The sequence below is a fragment of the Siphateles boraxobius genome, unplaced genomic scaffold, assembly GCF_051911475.1.
Source record: "Siphateles boraxobius isolate OS27281-9 unplaced genomic scaffold, OSU_SipBor_1 18, whole genome shotgun sequence".
NCBI lineage: Eukaryota > Metazoa > Chordata > Actinopteri > Cypriniformes > Leuciscidae > Siphateles > Siphateles boraxobius.
In genome coordinates, this window is record NW_027508788.1 from 4,936,314 (window position 1) to 4,963,730 (window position 27,417).

General features: G+C 41.0%; 3 protein-coding genes across 4 annotated transcripts; all 3 read right to left on the reverse strand.

Moving 5' to 3' along the window:
- Nucleotides 1-74: 74 nt before the first annotated feature.
- c6.2 (complement component 6, duplicate 2) lies at nucleotides 75-13,814 on the reverse strand. Its single transcript, XM_077232983.1, has 18 exons — nucleotides 13,558-13,814; nucleotides 12,876-13,050; nucleotides 12,605-12,761; nucleotides 11,768-11,912; nucleotides 11,475-11,622; nucleotides 11,192-11,324; nucleotides 10,628-10,738; nucleotides 10,270-10,510; nucleotides 10,006-10,128; nucleotides 9,763-9,929; nucleotides 9,378-9,603; nucleotides 8,974-9,142; nucleotides 7,813-7,930; nucleotides 7,577-7,709; nucleotides 7,275-7,469; nucleotides 7,043-7,130; nucleotides 637-878; nucleotides 75-524 (listed from the first exon to the last, which is right to left on the reverse strand). Exons 2-18 carry the CDS (start codon nucleotides 13,019-13,021, stop codon nucleotides 343-345), a joined length of 2,724 nt encoding a protein of 907 aa, XP_077089098.1. The 5' UTR covers nucleotides 13,022-13,050; nucleotides 13,558-13,814; the 3' UTR covers nucleotides 75-342.
- A 1,993-nt stretch (nucleotides 13,815-15,807) lies between these two features.
- Nucleotides 15,808-19,535, reverse strand: rgs7bpb (regulator of G protein signaling 7 binding protein b). Its single transcript, XM_077232993.1, has 6 exons — nucleotides 19,098-19,535; nucleotides 18,314-18,480; nucleotides 18,077-18,207; nucleotides 17,718-17,862; nucleotides 16,803-16,873; nucleotides 15,808-16,699 (listed from the first exon to the last, which is right to left on the reverse strand). Exons 1-6 carry the CDS (start codon nucleotides 19,245-19,247, stop codon nucleotides 16,608-16,610), a joined length of 756 nt encoding a protein of 251 aa, XP_077089108.1. The 5' UTR covers nucleotides 19,248-19,535; the 3' UTR covers nucleotides 15,808-16,607.
- Nucleotides 19,536-20,011: 476 nt separating this feature from the next.
- On the reverse strand, nucleotides 20,012-25,814 carry rnf180b (ring finger protein 180b). Of its 2 annotated transcripts, XM_077232990.1 has the most exons (8): nucleotides 25,685-25,814; nucleotides 25,132-25,230; nucleotides 24,890-24,982; nucleotides 22,909-23,226; nucleotides 22,588-22,830; nucleotides 20,974-21,187; nucleotides 20,762-20,887; nucleotides 20,012-20,666 (listed from the first exon to the last, which is right to left on the reverse strand). In XM_077232990.1, the coding sequence occupies exons 1-8, from the start codon at nucleotides 25,700-25,702 to the stop codon at nucleotides 20,473-20,475; spliced, it is 1,305 nt and encodes a 434-aa protein (XP_077089105.1). In that variant the 5' UTR covers nucleotides 25,703-25,814; the 3' UTR covers nucleotides 20,012-20,472. The 2 variants fall into 2 exon arrangements, with proteins under 2 accessions (XP_077089105.1, XP_077089104.1); XM_077232989.1 differs by having other exon boundaries at nucleotides 22,588-23,226.
- Between the last annotated feature and the right edge of the window lie 1,603 nt (nucleotides 25,815-27,417).

Genomic DNA, 27,417 nt, shown 5'->3' on the forward strand with positions numbered 1-27,417 from the left:
ACAAACAGAGCAAAGCCACATCGACAGGATTTCAGGGTAATCGACATACAAATGGCTTAGATGCAGAGAGATGCTGAGATGGAAGAAAGTATTTTAATGTTTGAAAAATATATACACTTCAGATGAAAGAGCATTTAAATATAAGAACATCTGAATGTGTGATAACATTTTATTGTGCGGTTCCACATCAATATACAGATTGCTCTAATGCACAGCATATTACTGCATAGCATGCTGTGAGTGACTATAAAACATCAAAGCGTTTTCTGTATAAATCAATAATGGGTGCAAATATGTGAGCATTTCAACTGTGAACATTTCTACAGCAAGATTGGTGCACAATTAAGAACTTGCGCAAGGACCTTCATGCAGAAGTTCAAACTCCATCTTGCTGCACTTCATGGCAGCCATGAAGCACAGACTCATGCTTCGTGTGCTTTGCGTTCTCACAATTTTCAGGCAATACATTTGCTTCCCATCCTTTGAACAATCTCTGGGGATTTTGCACTCACATGTAGTTGACACTAAGAAGAAAAAACATTGAAAAATTGTTGAATTATTTAAATTGAATACAAATCAAAAATGCTTTGCTGCTGAAAGGATATACAGCATAGGGGTTTGTAATAAAATCTGCACCTGAGCAGGTCTCCCACTCGTAACAGGTGTCTGAACCACAGGGCTCCTGCACTGAGCTCCGCTCGGATACACTGGCCCTGAATTTGGCCCAGTCCAGACTGCCTGCGATATTTTTGCACGGTCCTTTATTCATAAAGTATAATCTGTCTCCATGACAACGGTCAGCATGAAAAGCACAGAAGGACATCATAATGGCACTCTCCTTGTCTGCGTTGAAAACACACAAGTCTTCTCTATAATTTCTGCAGGACACACAAATACATGGTATTTAATGGTCAAATTTCCCAACAGGCCACAGCATTAATATATACAAATAATTATTGTTCATCCACAAATCTTGTCTTTGTCTTAAACCGTGTTTCCACAGAAATTACCCGGAACAATTTGTCCCAGGAACTTATTTCGGCTTTAGTTCCCAGAAGGAACTTTTAACTGGAACTATCGCAATAACCCCGACTTCATAATCCAATATATGGCTGCTCAGCGTGTCTACCGTACTGAAACAGTTGTAATATATTGTTTATTAACATTTCTGTTTGCTTATGTCTCAATAAACTCATGTGGTGCACTATCCAACCTCTATTAGTGGACATGATTCTTCGGCATTATCTGTGCAAAAAAAACGTCTCGGTTACGTATGTAACCCTTGTTCCCTGAGTAAAGGGAACGGAGACGTGTCGTCGGGGGAGTTCCCTGACGAATTGGGATCACGCTAGGGAGCCAATTGCCTTCGAGAGAATTAAAAAACGAGCCAATAGACATTGGCATGCAAGATTTGCATTCCGCGACCTGCCTACCAGCGCGGGTATAAAAGGCGGAAGTAAACATTGCGCAATGCTTTTCGCTGAGGAGCCGAACAGTGTCCAGTCCTCCGCGAAGGTACAGCAACATGGCGAAGGGACGACACGTCTCCATTCCCTGTACTCAGGGAACGAGGGTTACATACGTAACCGAGACGTTCCCTTTCGTCCTGGGAACTCCGACGTGTCGTCGGGGGAGTTCCCTGACGAATTGGGATCCCTAATAAAACGCCATGGTGCTGGCCCCTTCCAGCACCCGGCAAAGCTACCCTGCAGCAGTTTCTTGAAATAAGTTGTGGGAGCTACCACGGGAAACACACTGCTGTTCCGCAAGACCCGCACAGTGGATATTAGATAACACTGGGAAAGCGTTCCCTCAAGAGAGGAGGGAACGCTGCGGAAGCCCCAGCCTGACTGAGGAAGGCCAGGAATACACATATGTTCTAGCCATATGGCATATGGCAGTCCCTGAGGTAGTCCCAATCCAAGGGAAGTGGGAGCGTACTCAACAGGGACGACGAACGAGTCCGTCAAGGGGAAGACACGGCTGAACTGCACGTGGCATCATGGGCCACAATAGAAACCACTGGAGCACCCAGTCTACTAGCAACTCCTTACTAGAGGTAGCAGACCTGGTGCCGGGCGGTCCGTCACGCCCAGCACCGAGGGGTGAAGGAGGAACTCACGAGGCTCACCGACGTAGGGCACCAACGGAGCAAGGAACGCACGTATCCGCTGTGAGGCGGAGTGGCGTAGCAAGCCGACACAACTTATTGCCTCGACCCACTGGCTGTAGCAAGAACTCCGGAGGAAACAGGTTCCACACGAAGGCTATAGAACCTAGCGAACGTGTTCGGTGTCGCCCAGCCCGCAGCTCTACAGATGTCTGTCAGCGAGGCGCCTTGAGCCAAAGCCCAGGAAGTGGCAACACCTCTAGTGGAGTGAGCGCAACCTGGGAGGACAAGGCTCACCCAGAGACTCATATGCTCGAGTGATAGCATCCACTAACCAGTGGGCTAACCTCTGCTTGGAGACGGCCTTCCCCTTCTGCTGGCCTCCGTAACAGACAAAGAGCTGATCTGAGGTTCTGAAGCTTTGCGTTCTGTCAATATAAACCCGCAGGGCGCGGACGGGACAGAGAAAAGCCAGGGCTGGGTCTGCCTCCTCCTGGGGCTGCGCTTGCAGGTTCACTACCTGGTCCACGAAGGGAGTGGTAGGAACCTTGGGCACATATCCGAGCCGGGGTCTCAACACAACGTGAGAAAGGTCCGGCCCGAACTCTAAGCACGATTCGTCGACCGAAAAAGCCTGCAGATCCCCGACCCTCTTGAAGGAGGCCAATGCTAACAGGAGCGCTGTCTTAATGGACAGGATATTAAGCTCTACTGTCAGGAAAGGCTCAAAGAGGGGACTTTGAAGAGCTCTAAGAGGGTACAGAGTGCAAAACACGAGGTGGATTTAACCTCCTGGCACCCTTAAGGAATCTGATGACCAGGTCGTGCTTCCCAAGGGACTTACCTTCCACTGCATCGTGATGCGCGGCTATTGCGGCGACATACACTTTGAGGGTGGAGGGGGACAGCCTCCGCTCCAACCCATCCTGTAGGAAGGAAAGCACGACACCGATCGGGCAAGTCCGGGGGTCCTCCTGACGGGAGGAACACCACTCGACGAACAGGTTCCACTTCAACGCATAGAGGCGCCTCGTAGAGGGGGCACGATTCGGAAGTGATGGTGTCTACCACTGCCTGTGGTAGACCACCTAGAACCTCCGTGTCCCGTCCAGGGACCAGACATGGAGTTTCCAGAGGTCTGTACGTGGGTGCCAAGTCCTGAACCAAGTCCTGGTGGGCCAATACGGTTTCACTAGAAGGACCTGCTCCTCGTCCTCCCTGACCTTGCACAGAATCTGTGCAAGAAGGCTCACTGGGGGAAACACATACTTGCGCATGTCCCAGGGCCAGCTGTGAGCCAGGGCGTCCGTGCCGAGGGTTCCCTCGGTCAGGGAGTAAAACCACTGGCAATGGGTCGTGTCTGGAGACGCAAACAGATCTACCTGTGTGGCTCCGAAGATTCTCCAAATCAGCTGGACCGCCTGGGGATGGAGTCGCCATTCTCCTGGCAGGGGAGGCAATTGCGAGAGCTCGTCTGCCACACGGTTGAGCTCCCCTGGAATGTGAACGGCACGAAGCGACCTCAGATGCTTCTGACTCTATAGGAGGAGGTGGGAGGCGAGTCGCGACATGCGACGGGAGCGTAGACCACCTTGATGGTAGATATACGCAATGGTCGCAGTGCTGTCCGTACGGACCAGTACATGCCTGTGTCTGAGAAACCAATTGAGTTGACGGAGGGCTAGACGTACTGCCTGCAACTATAGGCAGTTGATGTGCCAATGCAGTTGAGGCCCCGTCCACAGACATGAAACTGCATGCCTTTTGTACATGGCCCCCCACCCGGTGGCAGGGGCATCCGTGAAAACCACAGAATGCCTGGAAACCTGGACTAGGGGCACTCCGGCCCGTAGCAACGCAGGATCTGACCACGGGGAGAAGGTTTGGGGACAGTGCGGGGACACTTTGACCCGGAACGTGCCGCTGTGTCACGCCCACCTCGGGATTCGATCGTTACTGCGGCTGCGGCCGCCATATGCCCCAGGGGCCTCTGAAATTGTTTCAGTGGAACCGCTGTCCTGCCTCTAAAGGACCTGAGGCAGGTGAGCACTGACTGGACGCGTTCCTCCGTGAGGCACGCAGTCTGGGCGACCGAGTCCAGCTCCATACCGAGGTAAGAGATCCTCTGCACAGGGCAGAGTTTGCTCTTGTCCCAGTTGACCTGAAGCCCCAACCGGCTGAGGTGCCGGAGCACCATGTCCCTGTGATCGCACAACACATCTCGCGAGTGAGCTAGAATGAGCCAGTCGTCGAGATAGTTGAGAATGCGAACGCCTTGTTCTCTCATAGGAACAATGGCCGCCTCCGCGACTTTCGTGAAGACACGAGGCGACAGGGCCAGCCCGAAGGGTAGGACCTTGTACTGATACGCTCAACCGTCGAAAGCAAACCGAAGAAACGGTCTGTGTCGTGGGAGAATCGAGACGTGAAAGTACGCGTCCTTCAGATCGATCGCTGCAAACCAATCCTGGGGACGGATGCACTCGAAAATGCGCTTCTGCGTAAGCATTTTGAAAGGGAGTTTGTGCAGGGCCCGATTCAAAACACGCAGGTCCAGGATTGGCGTAACCCACCGCCTTTCTTGGGTACAATGAAGTAGGGGCTGTAAAACCCAGACCTCATCTCGGCAGGAGGGACCGGCTCGATCACGTCCTTCGCTAGCAGGACATCGATCTCTTTCCTCAAGACAGGGGCGTCCACTGACCGCACACGGGTGAAGTGGACGCCCCTGAACTTGGGAGGCCGGCGTGCAAACTGAATTGCATAGCCGAACCGGACGGTGCGGATGAGCCATCGGGACGGACCCGGAAGCGCTAGCCAGGCTTCCAGATAGCATCCCAATGAACCCACCCGAACCACCGGCGTACCCGCGGAGGGGCAGCGAGGTGGAAGACAGGGACCTGGCTCTGGTGGCGTTGTAGCGACCGAGAGCGGGGTCTGGGTGCGCCTGACACCAACCTGCTTCCACCGAGGGGCAGACGGCAGAGAAGGCTCGTTGGCGTTCTGCTGCGGACTGCCCGGTGGCGAGGGGAGGGGGAGAGACGAGGAACGAGGCCCTGACTCCTTGTATGCTGGTCTCTGCGCCTCCGGGCCCAGCTGCAGACCGGAGTGACGCAGCTGGGGCTGCGTCACTGCTATCCGCAAACTTGGAAGAGGGGAACGGGGGTGTAACCGCTCGGGGGCGGCACACGCTGCCGTCCTGGCCCTCTTGGACGGGGGAGACTGTGTGCCCATCAGTCTCGACCGTGGATGATCTGGAGGAGGAAGAAGAAACTGCTCTTTTTTTGAAAATGTGGGTACCGCTGATCGAGTGGCCAGCGGCGGAACAGAAAGAAAACTGAAACAAGGATTTTCCGCCCGGCCCTCCCCCGGGGCAAGGAGGAGTATAGGGGCACCCTCCCGAAGAGCAGTATCCGGAGCCTCCACCAGGTCGCCCGTCTCAGGGAAGCTTCCGGGCCTTCTTTTTACGAGAGGGGGCGGGAGGCGTTTGAGCGGGCTTGGCCACCCTCTTACGACCCGACCTCCGTCCTCCAGGGTTAGACTGCTGCCCTGAAGGAGGGAGCAGCCGGAGGCTCTACGGCCACAGAGGACGGACCAGCAGCAGTCCGCCTCCTGTGCAGGACGTGCCGTATCGCCTCCGACTGCTTCTGGGCGGTGGAGAACTCTTGGGCGAAGCTCTCCACCGTGTCGCCAAAGAGGCCCCCTTGGGATATGGGGAAGTTGAGAAGTTTGTAATTCTCTGCTTCCCGCATATCCGCAAGGGTGAGCCACAGGTGGCGTTCCTGGACCACAAGGTGGACATCGCTCGACCCAAGGAACGTGTGGTGACTTTCGTCACCCGGAGGGCGAGGTCCGTCGCCGCACGCAGCTCCTGCAGCAGACCCGGGTCGAGACCAACCCCCTGCATGTCATGGAGTGCCTTGGCCTGGTGGACCTGTAGCAGCGCCATAGCATGCAGGGCGGAAGCGGCGTCTCCACACGCCATGTAGGCATCCCTGGTCAGACCAGAGGAAAATCTACAGGCGCGGGAGGGGAGTGAAGGGGCACCCCGCCAGGAGGAAGCGGTCTTAGGACACAATTGCATCGCAACCGACCGCTCCACTGGGGGGATTCCCTCGTACCCGTGCGACGCTACTCCCGCAATGAGAACATGACTCATTCACAAACGCTGCCTCAGCGTGCTTTAAGCCCAAACACGAGAGGCAGTGTTTATGACCATCCTCCTGAGGGAAAAGTCGACCGCATCCAGAAACGCACGGGTGAAACGACATCCTGAAAAGAACGCGAAACGCCCGTGTTGCTCTTTTAGAAGGGAAAATATACTCTTTTTTTTATATGCCGAGGCACAGAGGAACCACCGCGGCAAACACAGCGGGGAAACTGCAAGCCCGTGTGTTGCACTCAATACCCGTACCAGCCGTTAGAACAGCCTTTTTTTTTCTAAAAGAGAAACGGCCAGAAGCGATGGTCGCTCAACAGCCGTGACACCAGCACCGAGGATCCTTCTCCTTCCAAAGAGGACTCGAAGTTTTAATCTTCTCAGAGACACACTGGATGGCTCCAAAGCAAAAAGCATTGCGCAATGTTTACTTCCGCCTTTTATACCCGCGCTGGTAGGCGGGTCGCGGAATGCAAATCTTGCATGCCAATGTCTATTGGCTCGTTTTTTAATTCTCTCGAAGGCAATTGGTTCCCTAGCGTGATCCCAATTCGTCAGGGAACTCCCCCGACGACACGTCGGAGCTCCCAGTACGAAAGGGAACCCTGATTTTTTATGGTTTTAAGTCCATCTTAGATTTCCTGGACTGGAATGCGGGCAACTCGGATGTGACGTCATTCCCAACTTTGACATCTTTCCTCTGGGGTCAATGGAACACAGCATTGAAACACATGACAAAATTAAAACCGTCACAAATAGGGACGAGTTCATACCTGCATCTCTCTTCGGACATGCAGATGCATTTAGTCCCATCATGCATCTCTCCAAGTTTACAGCTGCTGTCTGGTACAAAGGGTTTATCTGTGGAAAAATATGTTTAACCATGTTTGCATTAAAGGAGCAAAAGTTGTTAACATAAATTAATGTCATTTATACTCAAGTAAGCGGCAAGATTTGTGAATCGTATGAATTATTGCAAAAAGCTTATTTATTCTGTGAAAGTACCAATCTTGCAGTGTATGTCCTGTGGAATGCTTGGCTCCCAGACAAGACTCTTCCCACACGAGTAAGACTGACGCCCTGAAGGACTCATGCCACTTTCTGAGCAGGCCAGCATGATGCCACTTCCTACGTTATACTCCATTTTGTCTGGGTATATCTTCATGCCATCAGGCACTGTGGGTTTGAAGCAAACTTTTTCTGGAATGACAGGAGAACATATGGAGTGAAAACTGTAAGGGTCAAAATAAGCTTTCAGATCATAAATTGTTTTGTTTTGATATTATATCAGCACTTCTATGGCTTACTAATGCACTGTCCTTTGGGTTTCTCCCAAGTGCGATCCTGCAAACAATGAATGAGCTGGTATCCGTCCAGCTCAAAACCAGTGAAGCAAACAAACTCCTCGTGATCTCCATAATCGTATTGACGTTTGTTGATCTGGAATTAGAAGGAAAGAGTTGGACGTTAGTGGAAGAAAGCAGGAATAAACAGCAACAGGAGAAGATGTGATGTAAGCGTTTCAGCTCTTGTGTCCCCTCACTCTCAGGTGGCTGTTGGCAGGTGGACGGGGTTTTGGACAGCCAGAAGCTCCAGGGGGCAGCTGGCTCTCACGGGACCCTTCAGTCACAAAGTCATCATCATTAATGCAGACATTTTGCCTGTGAAAGACAGATAAACAAGAATGTCTCACATGTGATATTAATTCACCATAAGTTAAAAAGCATTCAAATTCATACATTCACAATAAAAATTTGAACCAACTGAAACTACATAACACAATAAACACAGGTAAGCCATATATTAATTAATAGTAATTTAATAGGGATAGTTCTCCCAAAAGTGAAAATTCTGTCATCATTTACTCAGCCACCATGTCGTTTCAAACCTGTATGACTTTCTTCTGCGGAACAATAAGATAAAAATAAGATATTTTGAAGAATGTTGGTAACCAAACAGATCTGGGTCACATTGACGTCCAATGTATGGACAAAAATACAGTATAATGGAAGTCAACGGGAACAGAAACTGTTTGATAAACCAACATTCTTCTAAATATTTTCTTTTGTGTTGAACAGAAGCAAGAAAGTCGTAAAGGTTTGGAACAACATAAGGGTGTGTAAATAATGACAGAATTTAAATTTTGAGGTGGGCTATATTTTTAAGTCATTTTTAAAAATATACATTATTAAAAATTGAATAACTAAACAAAATTCCAATATTTTTATGTCTGAGGAATTTTTTAAATAAAAATATTAAACAAAACCTGTATATGCATATGCACAGCTGGCAAATGAATGGTTTGAAAAATGATCAAAATAGTCTTGGTCTATATAAAAACTGTTTGACATGTTATACATGTTTTACACATTTTACTCTTTTGCTCTCAGGTAAGAATGTGAGCAAAAGAGTGCAAATGAGAAGAGGTGAGAGTGAGAGAGAGAGGTGAGATTGTATGCAAATTGCTAGCTGCGGGCGCACACTCCTTAATTTAAAACAATACAAACATTAAGGTAAAAACTTTTTTTAAATTCTTAATTCTTTATTTGCATATGCACAATAATATGAGAACTTGTATGAGCACTTTATCTGCACACATAAATTCCCCAATTGTATGACATTTTTTTATGCATGCATGCCAATGACCGCATTCTGACCCCACAGATACCTCTTCTGTAGTCTACAGATAAGAAAGGGCACTTACTCCTGGAAAATAGAGATGGTACACTCCTCCACCTGCTTCTCAGGGCCTTGGCAGGGTGTGCCGCCCCGCTGGGGTGCAGGGTTGTTACAGATACGCGAACGATGCTTCTTCAAGGTGGCGTCACAAGTACTCCAAGGGCTCCAGCAACTCCAGCGCCCATCAACTTCGTCTGTGGGATGTAGAGAGAATTTTATTACTGGCATGTTATTATTATTTTTTAATATAAATAATACTATATATAATTAGGAATTAGGAATTATATCATATATAATTACTACATAATTATTTTATTTTATTTATATTATATATTAATATTATATTTTATATATTCTTAGAAATATCTGTATGTCTATACATAAATTGTTTTCTCCATTATACATATATTTAAAGGAATGCATGTGAACCTGCAGTGTAGTCTGGTGCTCGTTTCTCGCAGTTTCGTCCATAGGTCCCGGTCTGGCAAATACAAATGCACTCTGTTCCGTAAAGAGCTGGCCGGGCATTGTTGGGGCAGGGGGCACATTTACAGGAGTCAAATTCAGTCTGGTACTCCATCAGCGCCCTATGGAGATGCCGTCTCTTTGTCACAGCACAAGGGAAGCCCCGCACCAAATTCCCAAAAGGCAAAAGCTAGATAAAATATTGACAAATATAAATTAATCTGGTTTTCCTGTTTTCAGTTTATTTGCATTTCTTTTGAAGAAAAGTTTTTTTCTATACCCCAGAATATTTGACAGGTTAATATATAACCATTTTCAAATGACATAAATGTTTGTCTCTCCTCCTAACCTGAAAATCTATAACAGTTGGATTGTCTATTGTAGATTTGATCCAGTCCTGGTATGTAGTGCTGTCTGGCGATACACCCCTCTTCTCCCAGGCCAGGGCTGCTGTGAATTCAGCTCTACCTCCTTGCACGGATGTTATACACTTCTCTGATGCTTTTACAATCGACCCTGAAATGGACAACAGCATTTCAAATTAAGTTTATATAATCTGAAACATTTAATAGCACATTTGTATGTGTATTACCTTCATATTTGGTTTTTAATGTATTTTTCCCACAGGTGGAACTATGTGAGATTCTATTATAGAATATAGCGATGATGGTGGAATCCTGATTAAAGCAATTGTTCATTTCTGCTTCTGTCAATCCTGGGAATTGTAAGGAGACAGCACTGATTAGAGAGCACAGTTGCAATGTATTTTAGAAATGAGAGATAAAGTTACGTGAGCTGATTAAGGTCTCTAATGTTGTGCCAATGTTCTTACAATCAGATGACAATGTCTGCTTACCGTAGGTTTTCAGTTCTTCTCGATCATATTGGAAAAGGAGATCATACTTTCCCCCTAATGTCCCAGAGCTGAAATAATGTGTCCCAAACAGCTGGAAGATCTGTCTATAAAGGGCATAGTTGTATTCCAGTGGTAGACTGTTTAGAAACTGAAGGAAAGGGTCTGATAAGTAGAGGTCAGACGATTTCATTCTGAATGTTGATGTGGCAACAACCTGATGCACCCTGAAATACTCAGAGTCCTGCATAAAAATAACGAAAAGAGATCTTTGTGAACAACGTGTTCAATTTAGATATAAAGACACATTTGTGTAGTGTTAGGGATAGAAAAAATGAAATAAGAATTTGAAATCCCTTACTTTTTGTTGAGATGCTTTCACTGCCTTTTTAAGAAAAAGATTTGATTCTTTGGCCAAGATGACTTTTTGGGGTTTGACTTCTTTCACTTGAAAATCTTCAATATTTTCTACCTGGAATGAAATCAAATAATATTAAAATGTCAAAATCATCGATCCATTTCATGTGGTTTTGTGTGATTGGAAGATAAAACAATAAATTGCACCTCATATTATGAGCAATTTAATATTTTAGTGATACACCGATGTTGAAATTATGGCCAATCCTGATAAGTCAATAATTATTGTTTTGCCCAATAATGGAAGAATATATATGTGTGTATATATATATATATATACATATCACTTCTGAACATATATATATATATATATATATATATATATATATATATATATATATATATATATATATATATATATATATATGATGCCAGTGTATTGTGCATCCCTATGTTCTTTGTATGTTTTTTGGATATAGAATTTAATTTTTTAGAATTAGATTTAATTATTCCATCTAACAAGTAAATTATTAAAAGCACAAACAGACAGAAATTAGATTTTTCCCACCTTGATTTCATAACTCTCAATGTTGGCAGGGATTCGGTAGTAGTTCCTCTTCAGTTTCTTAAGAGTGCATTCACCCCCCATGAATGAGTTGTCCAGAACAGCTCCTCTCATCTGCTCTGCCGCAGCATCAAATCTAATTTAAAAAATAACCTTTAGCAGTTTTAAGAAAAGCCCAAGCTCAGATTTATTTTGCAGACAACATGATAACATCTCTAAAAGCTTACCACGGCCATGAAGTTGTTTTGCAATCTCAGGGAGCAAATGATCTTTATCTGTAACTCACCCATAACCAATCAGGTCTGCTCCAGGAATGAAAGCAAATCTCCGTTCACTTGCACACACTTTTTTGGTTTGCGCACAGTCTCTCTCGTCAGAGTTGTCTCCACAGTCGTTCTGATTGTTGCACTGCAGAGCAGCATTTATACATCTTCCTTTGAAGGCAATAAAGCAAGTTGGTGATCGTGCACTTGCTTTCTAGAGCAAGCATTTAAAGACTGTACAGATTTGCTAGATTATAAAATCAATAGACCATGCATCATTAAATCTAATATGATGTGATGTTGTGAAGATATCTACCACTGTCACAGGTGAACTTCTCTTTACAGTTGACAGGCTCAATCCTACATTCCTTGGAGGGATGACAGAGTCTTTCCTCTGTAAGCGATGGACTACACTCTTTCCCCCCAAACTGAGCCGGCCTCAAAACAGACCTGATTCTGAACTAAACCACACACAATATACACACACTTACTACAGCAGTAGACTATATTTGAGCAATATCACAGTAGCAAGAATGTTGTTGTTCTCGGCTGTAGAATAAGGCTGCAGTGATATTTGAAAAAACTACATTTTGTGCATGTGATATTGCTTTTATTTAGTTAATATTCAGTAACACACATTTTAGATATAATATTGCCATTTAATTTCGAACATTTAATCAAACACATTTTTAACAAATCGATTGAATGAATGAGAGTCAATGACTCGGTCAAAAAAACTGCAGCACCACCTTAGAATAACGTTCTGGGAATGTTGGAAAAACATTAGAATAACGACAGGGGAACGTTCTGGGAATATTAGAATAATGTTAGAATAACATTCGGGGAACATTCTGGGATTGTTAGAATAACGTTAGAATATCCTTAGAATAACGTTAGAGCAATGTTAGGGTAACGTTCTACAAATCAAAAACTAACATTCTATTTCCGTTAAGAAAGCTTTCCATGGCTAACCAAAAACAAACCTTAAAACAGAATGTTCTGGGAACTAAAAACTAAGGTTCTGGGAACCAAAAATTGTTAGCTGTTTTGATTACGTGAAGAAGATTACAAGAGCATATGAATTACCACCAATATTCCCTAAAAATTAAGAATTTTGCTTAAATATCCTAATAGCTGTGTGTGTTTTACTTACAGATTTTTTGGCACACGGCGAGCACTCTGACCAGGGTCCAAACTCAGTCAGCTGGCAATGTATTGGACAGGCCTCGACATTACACGCTCTAGTCTCATTTATCTGACACAGCTGGAAACAATTGTTTTTGGTCCAGTGCTCATCATAGCGCACAGCCCTGCAACAACAAATGCACAGTCCACATATTACCATAATAAACTTTATCAGAAATATCATGTTAGGTTTAACCTTCCAAAAGAAGCAAATACAAAAATAAATCATTTTAGGTTACCTTGAACGTGTTTGGGTTCCAGAGTCACAGGTTTTGGTGCAAAACGACCATAAACTCCATGGGTAGTGGTCACAGAAACATCCTGTAATGGTGGTAAATGAAGCCAGGGTGCAGAGTAGGACAAGGGGAATGGAAGTACGATCCATAGAGAAGAGGGCCTTTCGGAACTTGATAGCTTAAGGTAAGGGAGAAGGCTAGTAGGTTATAACGCCAATGACATTACACATGCACAACTGATTTGTTTATTTCCATTATGATTTTTCATTTGCACGGTGCATATTATGCACATAAATTAATGAACACAAATGAGGTATTCTGAAAGAACATTATCTTTAGTTTAGGTAAGCAGATCATAGGGTTTGAAGTATGGAATAATATATGGACCATTTTTAATATATTGAGTAAAAGTGCTCAAAAATAGTGATAAAAGTGGGTTTAAACAACCAAACAACATTGAAAAGCCTTTATGTAAAAATAAATATAAAAAAAAATACTGATTTAATATAAAAAATGGTAATATTAAATATATATCATGGTACCAAACCTAAACCTAATCTGACAAATTTGGATATTAAAAACTGATTTAAAGTAAATCCAACAATTAAATCGAGACCTCACCACAAACAGTTTCTTGACAAGTTGCAGAAACCTAATAGTACCTGAGCTTGTGGGTAATACTCACATAAATTTCAGACTCCTCCAAAAAGCATATAAGCACACTATCACGTCTAATTTTATTCTCTGTGTCTGTCGGCAATATGAGTAAACATCAAATATCAGCAAGACAGTGGCACAATCCGCTGCACTAGAAAAGTTACTCTTATAACCTGGTTGAATTTTCTTTCAGCGTTCTCTCTCAACGCTCTTCAGAACTTCCACACCCCTTTGCTTCCAGTAAACCCTTGCAGCTGCAAGTTTTCACTTTGACATTTGGCTTCTACTTTAGAACATGGGAATGTGGACAGAGAGTACATGGATAACATGTTATTACAGGAGAGTTATTGTCTTTCTCCGTGCCAAAATAAAGGTTGCTTTGTAACTAAATCTTATTTTTTCATAACATGCATCACTTTTCTAAAGAATTTCTTACAGACCCGTGGTGAAAATCAAGTTTGTAATGTTATAAGTATATGTGGTGTTTTTAATGTTTTGGTGTTTTCTGAAGTCATAAACTACCTTGTAACCAATCACGTCAACGTGCCTGGCTTTAGCATATTAACAGCAAACTAGTAGGGGAGTCTCGAGAGTTCCAGGTTATCCCAGTATTTTGGGGAACCCGGGAAGCTATCCCAGTTTTTGTTGATATGAAAAATCGTGTAGATATAGCAATATAACGAGTGTATGATGTATATTACGATGTTATGATGAAATGCCTTTCTTCACTGACGTTCTGGCCCCGGGTTGTTCAAAGTGTTTCTGATGATTGTTATAGGGCAGCTGCCTGACTCTGAGATGGCAAACGGGAACATGGTTTGTGTAACATTAGCAACAGCTGTTAGTTTGATAACATTCAAGAAAAAGGCTATTCATATTAATTAACGTTATGTGTCCGATTCTGTAATAGCGATAGGCCTACCCAGGGATGGGCAGTATTTCAGATACATGTATTTAAAATACTTATTTGAAATACACTATTTTGTAATTTGTATTTAAATACATTTAAGATTAGTATTTTTGTATTTTGTTTGTCAGGGTATACTGAGGATGTCATGATCAATTCTACTTGGTGAGTTAAAATAGTGCATTATTCAGATTAGTGGGAAAATAGCGTTAGCCAATCGGATTCTTATCAACTAGCTTGTCAAATGTGTTTAAAACATTACTGCATGATAGGGCTGAATGATATGACACTACATATCATATCGATGATATAAAGTGTGAATCGATGGAACTTCTTCTAATTCATTTACAGAGATAGGCCTATTTGTGGGGTAATCAAATGTATCCTTGCGGCTTTTAGTGGGCAGGAATTATTGGAACGTTAGAGTGGAAAAAGAAGCACTGATTAATGACACACCCCAAAAATCTTCAGCTTTTAATTTTATTCATAAAAAAATAGTATATAGCAAATAGTATAGGTAAATATAGTAAAAAAAAATATTAAAAAGTAAACATAGGTAAATAGTGTCAAATTAATCTAAATGAATTCAAATTTAAAATTGTAGATAAACTTTCTAATTTTGAAAACTGATATTGAGAATTGTGAAACCATAATACATTTTGTTACTGTGAAGAAAAATTAAGATTTTGGTCATATCGCCCATCCATATTCTTTGCTAAATAGCAGAAGAGGTTCCCACAGTTTTACATACTGTATGAAATTTTAGTGTTCAGCACAAGTAATAGACTACATGTAACCTGGTTAGAAATCAGTATATAAATGGTTGCTATTTTGCCTAAGTTTATTTGTAATTGCAAACAAGAAAGAAAGAAAGAACGGCAGAGATAAGATTAGGAATTAAAAGTCAGTAGGCCTATGTAGTTTCTTTATTAACTGTGACCTAAAGACCTGCACTGGATGGCCAATTTCAAATGTATTTTGTGTATTTTCAAAATTTTGTATTTGTATTTAAATCCATTTTTCCACACAGTCATTTTATTTTAAATACATTTCCATGTATTTATGCCCATCTCTGGCGATACCATTGTGCAGTGTTTACCTTAGTAAGATGGCGAGTGAATCTGTGAGCTGGCGTGAGTGGAGGTGAGGCTAATAAGCATATTCATTGATCTGCATATACTAAATTAAGCAAGGGTGTAGAGTTACATTCAAGCATGTAATTTTTTTTCACAGGACAAAATTTTTGTCATTTTGGTGATCAAACATGAGTGTTAAGGAATACAATTATTGACTACAGGGGGACTTTAAAGGGTTTCATTTTAAAGCCAAAACCTGGATGTGAATTACTGAAGGCTACAATAAAACAAACAATTACAGTAAAAAAAAAAAAACCTTTATTATCATTATAAAAGGATGTATAGCTTATAAGAGCTGTAACTATGCATATAGACACCTGACATAAAGTGCAAAAATCATAAAGCGAACTCTCATAAAACTGGGATATGCATTCACACAAACCTGATGTCTTTAATGGATAAATGAAAAATAAATCATTAAAATCATTTATAATAAATACAATGTTTTATTTACAATTATAAGTATTATGTACATTGTGATTTTTACTGTGTTATATTTGTTTCAAGCTTAGAATGCAAAAGCAATGGCTTTAGTGCAGAGCACTCTTGTGCCCTTATAATGACTGATATCATTTTTTAAAAACATGATCCCTTTATGGAAGACTAAATTAAAAGCATAGCACAGTGGCTAAATTTATTAAAAAAAAGAAGAAAAAGCAAGTAGATGAAAAACACCAATCCTAACTAAACGTGCCCTTTCACTGACAACAAACTCTGACTATGATAAAAGAAAATCAGAAACAGTTGTTATTATTTTACTTCATTCACTTGCTTTTTTATACAATCATATGGTTTCACAACACATGACAAAGAATGAACCTTTCGGTAACTAAAAATGTACAATTGATTTTGCTTAAGAACTCAACAGGCAGGGCTTTGAGTCAAGGGAATTCTGTCCTCCAACGAGTGATTAAGTAGTTTTGACACAGTCCAGAGACAAGTTACATTAGCGAAACCATTCCAGAGACACGAAGGAGACGAGTGAGGCGCTAATTGATCAATGATCAGAAAAGAAGATTTGAGAGTATTGAAGGTTTAGCCAGACACAAGGCAACAAAGCCCGGAGAATCGCCTCTTCCTCTGCCTCACCAGTGGATAAGGAGACAGATTTAGCAGACTGCTGTCATCTACACGCAGGAAAATAAATACATAAATTCATTCCTAGCTATTTGCAATTAGAGGGTATAAAGAATCCATTAAAGTACTAGAATAAATCTGTTTGAGACTCACCTTGATTTTTCAGCGGCAAAGGCATTGTCTCCCTGAGTTTGCTTAGAAGGTTTCTCATTTCTCGCATATCACTGGAAGAAATGTCACAACACAGGACATTAACTATCTGAGATCACAGTCAAATGGATATTTAGTACAGTATTTAAAGACCTCATTTGGGCTTTAACACCATTTTACCCCATTAATAACCCAAATTGGTTGACAAGCAATTTATATACACTACTATTTAAAAGTTTGGGGTCACCAATTTATTCTTGTGATGGCAAAGCTAAATATGCTGACTTGGTGCTGCACAAGAAACATTTCTTATTATTATCAATATTGAAAACAAAATGCTGCTTAATATTTTGGTGAAACCTTTGATTCCTTATTTTCAGGGTTATTTGATGGATAGAAAGTTCAAAAGAACAGCATTTATTTCAATTAGAAATCTTTTGTAACATTATTAATGCCTTTACTGTCATTTTTGTCCATTGAATGCGTCCTTTAAAAGTTAAAAAAGAAAAATCTTACTGACCCTAAACCTTTGAACAGTGTATATAGAACTTTATATATTAAAAAATGCTACAAATTTTAAGTGATTATTTAGTAAAAAAAAATTAAATATTGTTATTACACCTGTAATTAATAATTACAAATAAGTAGTTTTAAATTGGGTCATTATTATTTTTCTTATTTGAATACATATTGGGATTATAGCTCATTCCGTTCAAAGGTTTACGGTCTTGCACCTTTTTCTCAGATTTTCAAATACTTTTTGCTCAAAATCAAAGTTTGTCATGTGGTTCATCTACGAGCTGGTTGGTTTGCTTCATTGCTTACAACTCCTTACTGAAAAATTGCTTGAAATCCTAATGGAGATACTGAATAGGAAAAATTATTTCATTCCTAATCCATTCATTCTGTTTTTCATACCTCTCTATGTTCTCAATGTCTGTGCACACGAGCCAAGATTCCTGTGGAAAATCTACAGGTGATGATGAACGATCTTCCAGCATCGGCACATCAGAGCTTTCGTCTACCCTGCAGTCCATGTTTGCTTCAGGACACACATCATTTCCTTTTAAGTGAGTGAAACAAAACAGTGCAAGATAGTTATACTTTCTTTTGCTAATAGAAAAACCAGGTGAATTGTCAAGCTGTTTTATGTATTTATTTTGCCATCCCCGCCACCTTCGGACTATATTCCGTCATGCAGTATATTAGCTTTATGTACTCATGTCTGCTAATGTAAAGAATCTGCTGTCCTCTGCTGGCTGTCATTGACACAACACCTTTCCTATTGAGCTGCAGAACACCCAACAGACACATAGACTTGAGCATCTCTGTAATGTACATCTCCAGGCAGCATTGAAGCTGGATGAACAACCTGCATATTTCTGGGTGGATTTCACCATCCTCTGGCCTAAGACAGGCATAGAGAGAAAAACAGACTCAATATCAGCTGAGCTTCATGACATCCTACAGCCACATCTTCAAAACGACATGGCTATTCTAACATAAATGCTTACCCATAGATTGCAACGAGGTTTTGATAGGCAGCCTGGGCTACAGCACATCCTTTGATTCGAGTCTTGTGCATCTGTGCCCTTAAAGAAGGACAGTCGATTGTATTCTCCCCTATGGAGATGACCTGCTCACGATGGAGGGCCACAAGAGTGTTGAACTCCTGAACGGTCTGAAAATGTAGACAAATCCTTCTCAGTCTATTTTTAGAAAGTGAATATGTATATTCCTTCTGGAAAACTATGAATAAGCAGGCAGCTGTGTTTTGGAACATAGCTGGTTTGGTTGGTACTGTAGACTATCTGAAGATGTCAACCTGGCATTTGGAACATGGTAGCTGGTTGATCATTTTTTACTAGAGAGAATCCATCCATGTTCCAAAGCACAGCTAGCAGATTAAACTGGATTTTCCAGCAGGGTAAACACGAGTTTATAGCTGCATTATCTAGATGCCACATAGCAACACATGGGATTATAAGGATGTAATTTCTAAATAATGGTGCAATATGAAAACACAAACGGCGATGTGATAAGCATTATAAAACCAATAATTTATCTTGTAATCAATTCACAAACAGAGACCCAATCATTATTTATGTTTCAATACATCACATACCTTACAGGCTTTTAGTAAATATAGTATGCATACTGCAATTATCCGTAGGCTACTGGTAAACAGCCTGTTCACTTGCATATAATTGACAATCATTTTAATGTGTAGACACAAATAAAGCCTATCCAAAAATAGCACCCGTAGAAGTGACAGCGGTTGTTCTACCGTACGCTCACCGTTCTACAGTCATCCATCGCCCGCTGAGCTCTCCGCGAGCTCTCGGTGCTCTCCCGGCGCTCCGGATCCCTCATCGAAGACTTGCAGATTTGAAAAATGTTGGTTGCGGATCTGGGGCGGTTCTTTCGCCCGATCGGTGCAGAACACATGCATACGCATCCACGAATAAAAGTAACTCACTGCGAAAATGTCTTTAATCAGTCTGTCCTCGATTCAAGGGTGAGGTCGATCCTTGAATGAGGGTTGTTGTTTCTCTGATGATTAGAGTGATGTGACAAAGCCGAGCGAGCGTCCGCAACGCTTCTTCTGCATCTCCGCACCAACAGGCGAGTCACCTTCACCTCTGTCGGGAGCCGAGAGCGGCTTTAACTCCACTCAGCTGCGGGCTTCGATCCTGGATAGACGAGTTCGTCGAACAAACACAATTGGTTAGTATGAGGGAAAGAAGATATTCACGATTTTATTTGTAAGCGCCGTCTCAAACATCTTTGCTTATTTATATTCATTGTTATCAAAAGAACGGCTGTAGGCTACATCAAAAAGCTATCTGAAACGTTCTGGGGACGTTAATATTTGGTTAAAAATCTTTCAAGACAGCTATTAGAAAACATTATGTCGGTAAATTCTTACGTCGCTGCAAAAAACCTCTTGAAATGTCAATAATAATAATAATTAAATTATTCGAATTATTAATTAATGAATAGAAAACGAGTTTCCATTCTGGAAACGAGTTTATATGGTTTTAAAAAATTGGTTGAAAAGCAAAAATGGGGAAAAGCATGTTATTCTCACGTAGGAATTAAGAGGAACAAAAACTAATCTTTGCTTTGAGATACAGAAATGGGCTGTCATTCCCGGCCATTGCCAAATTAAATAATCTCATTCCCATAGATTGAATTGACACAACAACTAATGTTCTCAAACCTTTTACTGTGTAAAAGAATCCGTTAAAAATATTGTACAGCATGTTTTAGTGGAATAAACCTGGGTTCTTGCTTTAGGCAAGCATCTAAATGGCTCCAACTAATAGCAACAGAATTAATAAAGGTAATTTATAAAACTGTACAAAGGAGACTAAGCAATTATGCCCTCCCTGAATTATTGCTTTTTTTGTTTTCTAATGAATTATAATACTGTTTACAGGTCAAGTAAGCAGATAATATTAAGCAACAGCTAAATGTGATATCTATGAATTGCACAAACCCTGTAAGACCTAAACCATAAATAAACACACAGTAAGAAAAACACCTTAATCATTTTTCATCATATTTGTAGCTACATTGAAATAAAAGTATGAGGCACTTGATGAGATGTCCACCGTCAAAAACATTCATTTGTCCAGCAACAGCAAAGTGAGATCTAATCCTCCATTCATTAGATGAGGAGGAAGTAGCAGAGGCCACAGAAGACGATGAACGCCATCACCCAGTGCAGAGAGTAGATAGAGATGATCACAAAGTCAATGTCAAATGGCCAACCCCACATGTCCCCCAGATCCAATGCATCCAGGCCAAATGCTCTGTGGGGAAACTGCCAGCGACTGGCAGGGCCTCCGTGTCTCGGAAACCCTGAAATAACAAAGACAAAGGAAATAAGTGGGCAACTTGTCATTTAAAATCCTTGGGTACTGAAGACATGCTTATGCAAATGACATATGACCAACCCCAAAAGATGCGAAAACGCTTTGGACAGTTGGGCAGGGGCCATTTCAAATAGTTGATCTTCTGAAAGATCTCATGTCTTGAGTGATATACTTTTGGGAAGCACGTCTTTGTAGTTTGATTAAGCTCTGAAACAAACAAACAAAAAGTATTAGGTGGTTAGATAAGTTTAGATGCACTGAGAAAAAAAATTGACTTTATCTGTTCCACTCACCTTCCTGAAAGAGAACATGGGATATAAGGGTCCTACAGAGGGGACACGGGGTATTGCTTGGCCGATTCTTGGCCAGAGTTCTCAAACAGGGCTCACAGAACACATGACTGCAAGGATGGCACTTGTAGGGGCTGTAATATACGTCTAAACACACGGCACATGTGTATCCCTCTCTCTCCTCATCGTCGCTGCCTGTTAGATCCCACTTCATAGCCTGATAGGTAGAATTAACAAGAAGACACAAATAAAACATCACTGAAGAACAGATGAATTATGTTTATAATAAAAAAACAGACATTCAATTCATTTTCTGTGTAAAAGATGTGGCCCACTGGTTGTCAAAACTATAAAAAAGAAGAAAAATTCTCCAATAAAATGACACCTGCTGCAAGAGCCATGTGCAGCTGTGAAGGGCTTATTAAGATCCTCAGGATTCTTGCAGCAGCCTATTATGTGGATTTATGCCTGTCTTTATCCACGGCTGTATTATTGACATTTTGCCAGAACTCGTCAGTGCAACACAGCTCCTCGTTCAATAGCCCACATTCATTTCTTGCTTTTCTGACACTTATCATACATTAAACAAACTAGAGCTGTGTACCATTCAGAATAAAGGAAGCAAACAGGATGCATACTTGTGATTCAAATGTTACAAGAACAAAAAAAAGTAGATTAAAGGACTGCTCACACCAAGGACCATAACTATGTGATGTTACTGTAGCTCATACAGTAGAGCATGGTGCTAGCAATGCCAAGGTCATGGGTTTGATTTCCAAGGAATGCATGAACTGATGAAATGTATACATTAAATGCAATGTAAATCACTTTGGATAAACCCACCTGAAAAATTCATTAATGAAAATATAACTATAAAGTTTTAATGAGAATAGGGAGGTCCACATCACAATTATAATGATAACGCCACAGTTAACTATAATTGGAATCACTTTCAGAATGTTTTTCCAATTTGACCTAAAGATCCACCTTCGACTTTAAAGATCGTGAGAATTTAAAAAAGCAGACGACATAACTGCAGCATTAGCTTATACAGAACATTATTGGGCATTGGTGTGGATGCTAATGTAGTTATAATTACAGTTATTTTACATTTATCGTTCTTGGTGTAAATGGGCCTTTAAAATGGAACAAAACGTATAACATCCGTGTCATTTTTAATAATACATTTTCAGTTAATTAAACATACAATTGTGGTTTATATATGTTATGTTTAGTTCTGTATGCTAAAAATGCCTTCTTTCAAAAAAGAATAATAGTTATGTCTGTTTACAGAGAAACATGCCTAATCATTTGAGAAGAAATGTATATCAGGGAACAAATAAGCATAACTATTCAAAATTAATTATTCATGTTTTGTCACAAAACTTGTTTTTGACAATGTAATACTTGTATGACTATATATTGAATTTCTTTGAATGCAGTTAAATAAATTTCAATAGAACACCTGTCGGGGAGCCATATTGATTTAAATGAATTTAACAAAGCCAATTCTTAAACTCTGAATATTGCCCAGTCTTGCTAGATAGTTATTAAATTCACAAATAGGAACAAAGCAAGTCAGACTTTGGCACTCGCCATGACTTTAAAACATCTCACCATATCTTTTGCCTCCTGCTGTCTCTGAATCCATCGTTCCTTCTTCCTTCGCTTCCTTCTAAGGCTTTTAAGGCGGTTTTTCTCTCTCTTGTCAAGCTTTGGCTCTACATTGGGTAAGATGTTTCTGGATGGCTCCTCCATCAGTCTGACGCCCTCTGGATCAACTGCTCTGTCCAGAGGAGTTCTACTCTGGGAAGCAGAACCCACATGCTGTTCCTCTAAACTCTCCTGATCATCATACAGCTGTAGAGGCAATTCAGGAGGTAAAGAAACATCTGTGCCTCTCTCAACATTCTCAAGAATTTGTGGTTCTTCACTTGCCTCAACCTCAAGTTGAGTTTCAGCAGAGATTACATGAGAGACAGCACAGGAGAAGTTGAGGGTTGTGGAAGGAGAGGGAGCTAAGCTCATTGTCTGAGGGAGAGACTCCACCTCATTGTTCCTCCTTCTAGTATGTTCTCTGGTCCTTCCTGGTCTTGTTAAAAGAACTAGAGGATTTAGATCCTGATCAACACGACTTTTACTGAGATGCACAGTTGTTTCATGTCCACAGGTGCATTTGGAACAATTTATAAAATTAAAGCCTCCTAAGCGAGCTCCACAGTACTGGCAGTTCAATTTCCCGACAGTCCAATTGACCTGTGAGAAGTGTACATTTTATCAGAATAGATCATTCCTTTTCCAGGTGATTGTCAATAGCCCAAATTGCATAAATTAAAGGGGTGGTAAAACATGATTTCACTTTTCTAACTTTAGTTAGTGTGTAATGTCGCTGTTTGAGCATAAACAACATCTGCAAAGTTACAGTGCTCAAAGTTCGAAGCAAACAGAGATATTTGCTTTTAAAGAAATCAATTTCTAAGGACTACAGCAAACAGCCGGTTTTGGACTACACGACATTCCTCCAGGGTTGCTGACGTCAGTAAACCCCATTATTTACATAAACCCCTCCTCCGAGAATACTAAAAAGGGGGGCGAGGCCATTTTATATTGCACTGGAGAAGAGTTATTGTGGTATAGGAGTGTTGTTGCCGCCGCAATGCCGTCGAAACGCTGTTATTTTCATCAGTGCCCGGAATTGCAGGTCCACTTTGTTCAGCCTTCCTAGGGTCGCGGGAGTTAGGGATCAATGGTTAATCATTACCCAAATCTCGCTCTCTGTGCTGCAAATTTTACGGAGGAAAGCTTCCACAATCTTCGCGAGTTCAATGCAGGATTCGCACAATGGCTTGTGCTGCTGAAAGATGGAGCAGTTCCAACTTTAAGAACAGAAGCTGTTGTTTACGGGCCACAACCTGTAAGTATGATTTATTTTTCGTCGATGTGTTTTCCTGTAATAGTTCGTATTGTTAATTGTACGTTGTAGCAAGGAAGTAAACAAATGAGGCTCTGCAAACCAGCTTGTTAAATGCTCATTCATACTGAACGTTATCCGACAAACACCTAACGTTACAAACTTTTTTAAATCTCAACAGCGAACTTGGAATTAGAGTAAATTATTCTTTGATTAGAGCTTTTATGTATTGTTTATCGCTTGTTTATCTACAGGCATGCTAAACATGGTTCTGTGTTTGATTTGGCTACTGCAGTAAAGCCAATGTTTAGTGTTCGTTTTGGGTTAATAGTTCTGGCGCCAGATATTTGGCTACAATCGATCTAAATATACAAAAGTAACCGTGGCATACAGTCCGCAACGATCACTATAGATCAGCAGTCTTTACTCAAAATAATCCCTTTGAGGACTGTAGTATAATTTGTTAGAACGATTATATGAAATTCTTGATTATGAAGCTTATTTTTTTTGTAATACTATAATAATTAGTACAATTAAATAACGGCGTATATTAAAGGCAATGAGACAACAAAAAACAAACATTTCTGAAACGTCGTTTAACAACCGTTCTTTGAACAGGTTCTGCTCGATCATCTTCACTAACATTCTCTGGGTCCGATTCGGGCTCAAATTGGAATGGTTTTATTGATGCTATCGTTTATAATACACCAAAGCAAACTAGGCTACCGGTAAAGGTACAGGGCGTGACGTTTCCGGAAAACGTGCACTAGTCGGTTAGCGAATCACAACACATATGTCGCGTATTTTTGAAGGACTGGCTTCATAGAACCCGGAAACCATAAGACCGTTTTTACAAGGAGGGACAGAGCAGTGTAGAATATATGAAAAATAATGCAATTTTTAAAAAAAACAAAGCATGAACACGTTACAGTGCACCCCACAAACACAATCAAGCCTTTGAAAAAATGTTTTTTACCACCCCTTTAAAAACAAATGCAAACTCTGTACCTGACCAACACTTGACAAAATCCAATCTGGCAAAGATTCAACATTTAAATGCCACACATTGCATGTGGCTGCAGCCTCTCTTGATATTACCACCTGTAACAACAATACATCACTTAGTTATAAACAATATAAATGTCACTTTAAAAAAATTTATCAAAGATTTTTACATAAATTAATATCTTTAACCATTCCCAAATTGAGATGTAAAGCATTTACCTCCTTTAAAAACAAATGTCACCAACCTTGAGGAGACTGGTTGAGTCTATAAGACATCTACGGCACTTTCTGCAGCGAAGGTTTGTTGAATCTTCTAGTGTCCTTGATTTATCCTGTTCTTCATTCTGTTTGAAAGGTGCAGAAGAAAACCATATCTTATACCTCTACACATCCTTAGGTAGATGAGTACCGAATGCAACGATGCATCCATAAAGAATTGATTGTTGTAATGTAATATCCTTGGTTGTCATCACTGTATGGCTTTATAATATGCCTTTTTCTGCATATTAGAAAACTTTTGCTTGACCATACAATAGGCCAATACAATCTCGTTGCCACAAACACCAACATTTTTACAACTTAAATAATATTTGATGCATTTAGTATCTAACCTCCCACTCAATTTTACGTCCAGTCTGTACGGTACAGACGTAAACAGTGTAACTTTGTTTTCTCAATAAAGAATCAACAGCGATAGTTCCTGTACTGGCCGGTGTTTAGTATTCAATTATTATGCAAATACTCTCTGTTTGACTAATTTAAACATTTGGTTCACGTACGTACAAAAACATGACGTACCACGAAAGAAGTAGCCATTTTCTTGGACGGAATTTCTGAAGAGTTCCTCAAGATGTTTGGCTAAAAGGCTAAAAACAACAGTCTGGCCCTGTACTGCTCGGAGTACAGCTGCCTTCACTACGGAAGCCGCAGAGGGACAAAACCGCCTTGGATAAAGACGTGGGGCTGTTACTGTACGCTCATACCATAGACTGTAAAAAAAGATATAATTAAATGATTTCTCATTCATAAAGTCATTCGCTTATATAATCAATCATTAAAGATCTCCAAACCTAAACCACATTTACAGTCGGCTTACCGGTCAAATGATTGGAAACACTAGGGTAGAGTGGGGGAAAACGCCCCCCTTATGGAAAATGTGACATTACAGTGAAACAAAACATAGATGTGACTAGAATTGCCATCCCGGTTTTGAGTGACTATGGCAGGAGTTATTCACCAAATATTAAAATTGCTCAGCCTTCATAATATTAAATACATAAAATATTTTTGTACAAAGGGGGCGTTTTGCCCCAGCGGTGGGGTAAAACGCCCCCAAAGGTGGGGTAAAATGCCCCCTTTCTTACCAACCAGTTTGCTTCAGATCAACAGCAAAATTAACAGGAAATAGTTTTTAATCTCTAAAAGTAAAAGGCAAGTAATGTATCAACATGTATATATGTTAATATTTATTTCAGGAATGTCCAAAATAGCCAAGTTTAACTACCTTCCATCAGTTAACTAACTGTGCTAGCAAGCTAGCTATCTATGCTCACTTGAGGTAATTTTTTCATGTTTTGTTCAAATATTTTGATTTTACCACCTAGTTATACTGCATTTAGTGTAAAACAAAGGATTTGATAGACAAAATATGTTATTATAGTAATTATGATAGAGATAAACTATGCGTTTTACCCCTCAGCGTAGGGGGCATTTTACCCCACAAGCTATGACTTTAAATTTTTAAAAAAAAAAATTCAAATATAATTATATTCCTTATAAATAACATATGATCTCAAAATACAGACTTCACTATTCATCTATCATACATCACTGAGATATCCTGCAGAACAATATTCTCTTAAACACTTGTTACTAATATCTGAAAATTATAGCATTTACCATGTAATCCTCTTCTCTTCAAATATGTTGCTGGTGTCAGCTTCTCCATAGAGATGTGTATATCCCCGTTATCAACATAGTGCATGGCAACAGTAAAAATGTATAACTACCTCTAGTTGTTATTTTGGGAAAAACAGGTGGGGGAGGTTTTACCCCAGGCGGGCGTTTCCCCCCACTCTACCCTACTATTTTTAATGTTTTTGAAAAAAGTCTCTTATGCTCATTTATTTGATCAAAAATACAGACACAAAACAGTAATACTGTGAAGTTATAACAATTTAAAACAATGGTTTTCTGTTTTAAGATATCTCTATATGGCTCTGTTTAGGCCTACTGGCTTCACAACAGATCAAGTCCAGACCGAACTTCCCATCCTCAAATGTTGTGGGCGGGGCTAAATTCGGCTGGCATCCAGGCCAGATATCTCTATTTATCACTCCACAAAGCAGAAAATACTGTCAACAGCCGCTAGTCTGAAAAAACACTTTATGAAAAGCCAAAAAGCCCAAAATCTCAAAACTGACAGATGCATGAAAAAACACTGTTTTTGCCTGTAGTGTCTCGTCTTAAATATAATTTACTTCTGTGATGCAAAGCATTACTCCAGTCTTCAGTGCTACATAATCCTTGAT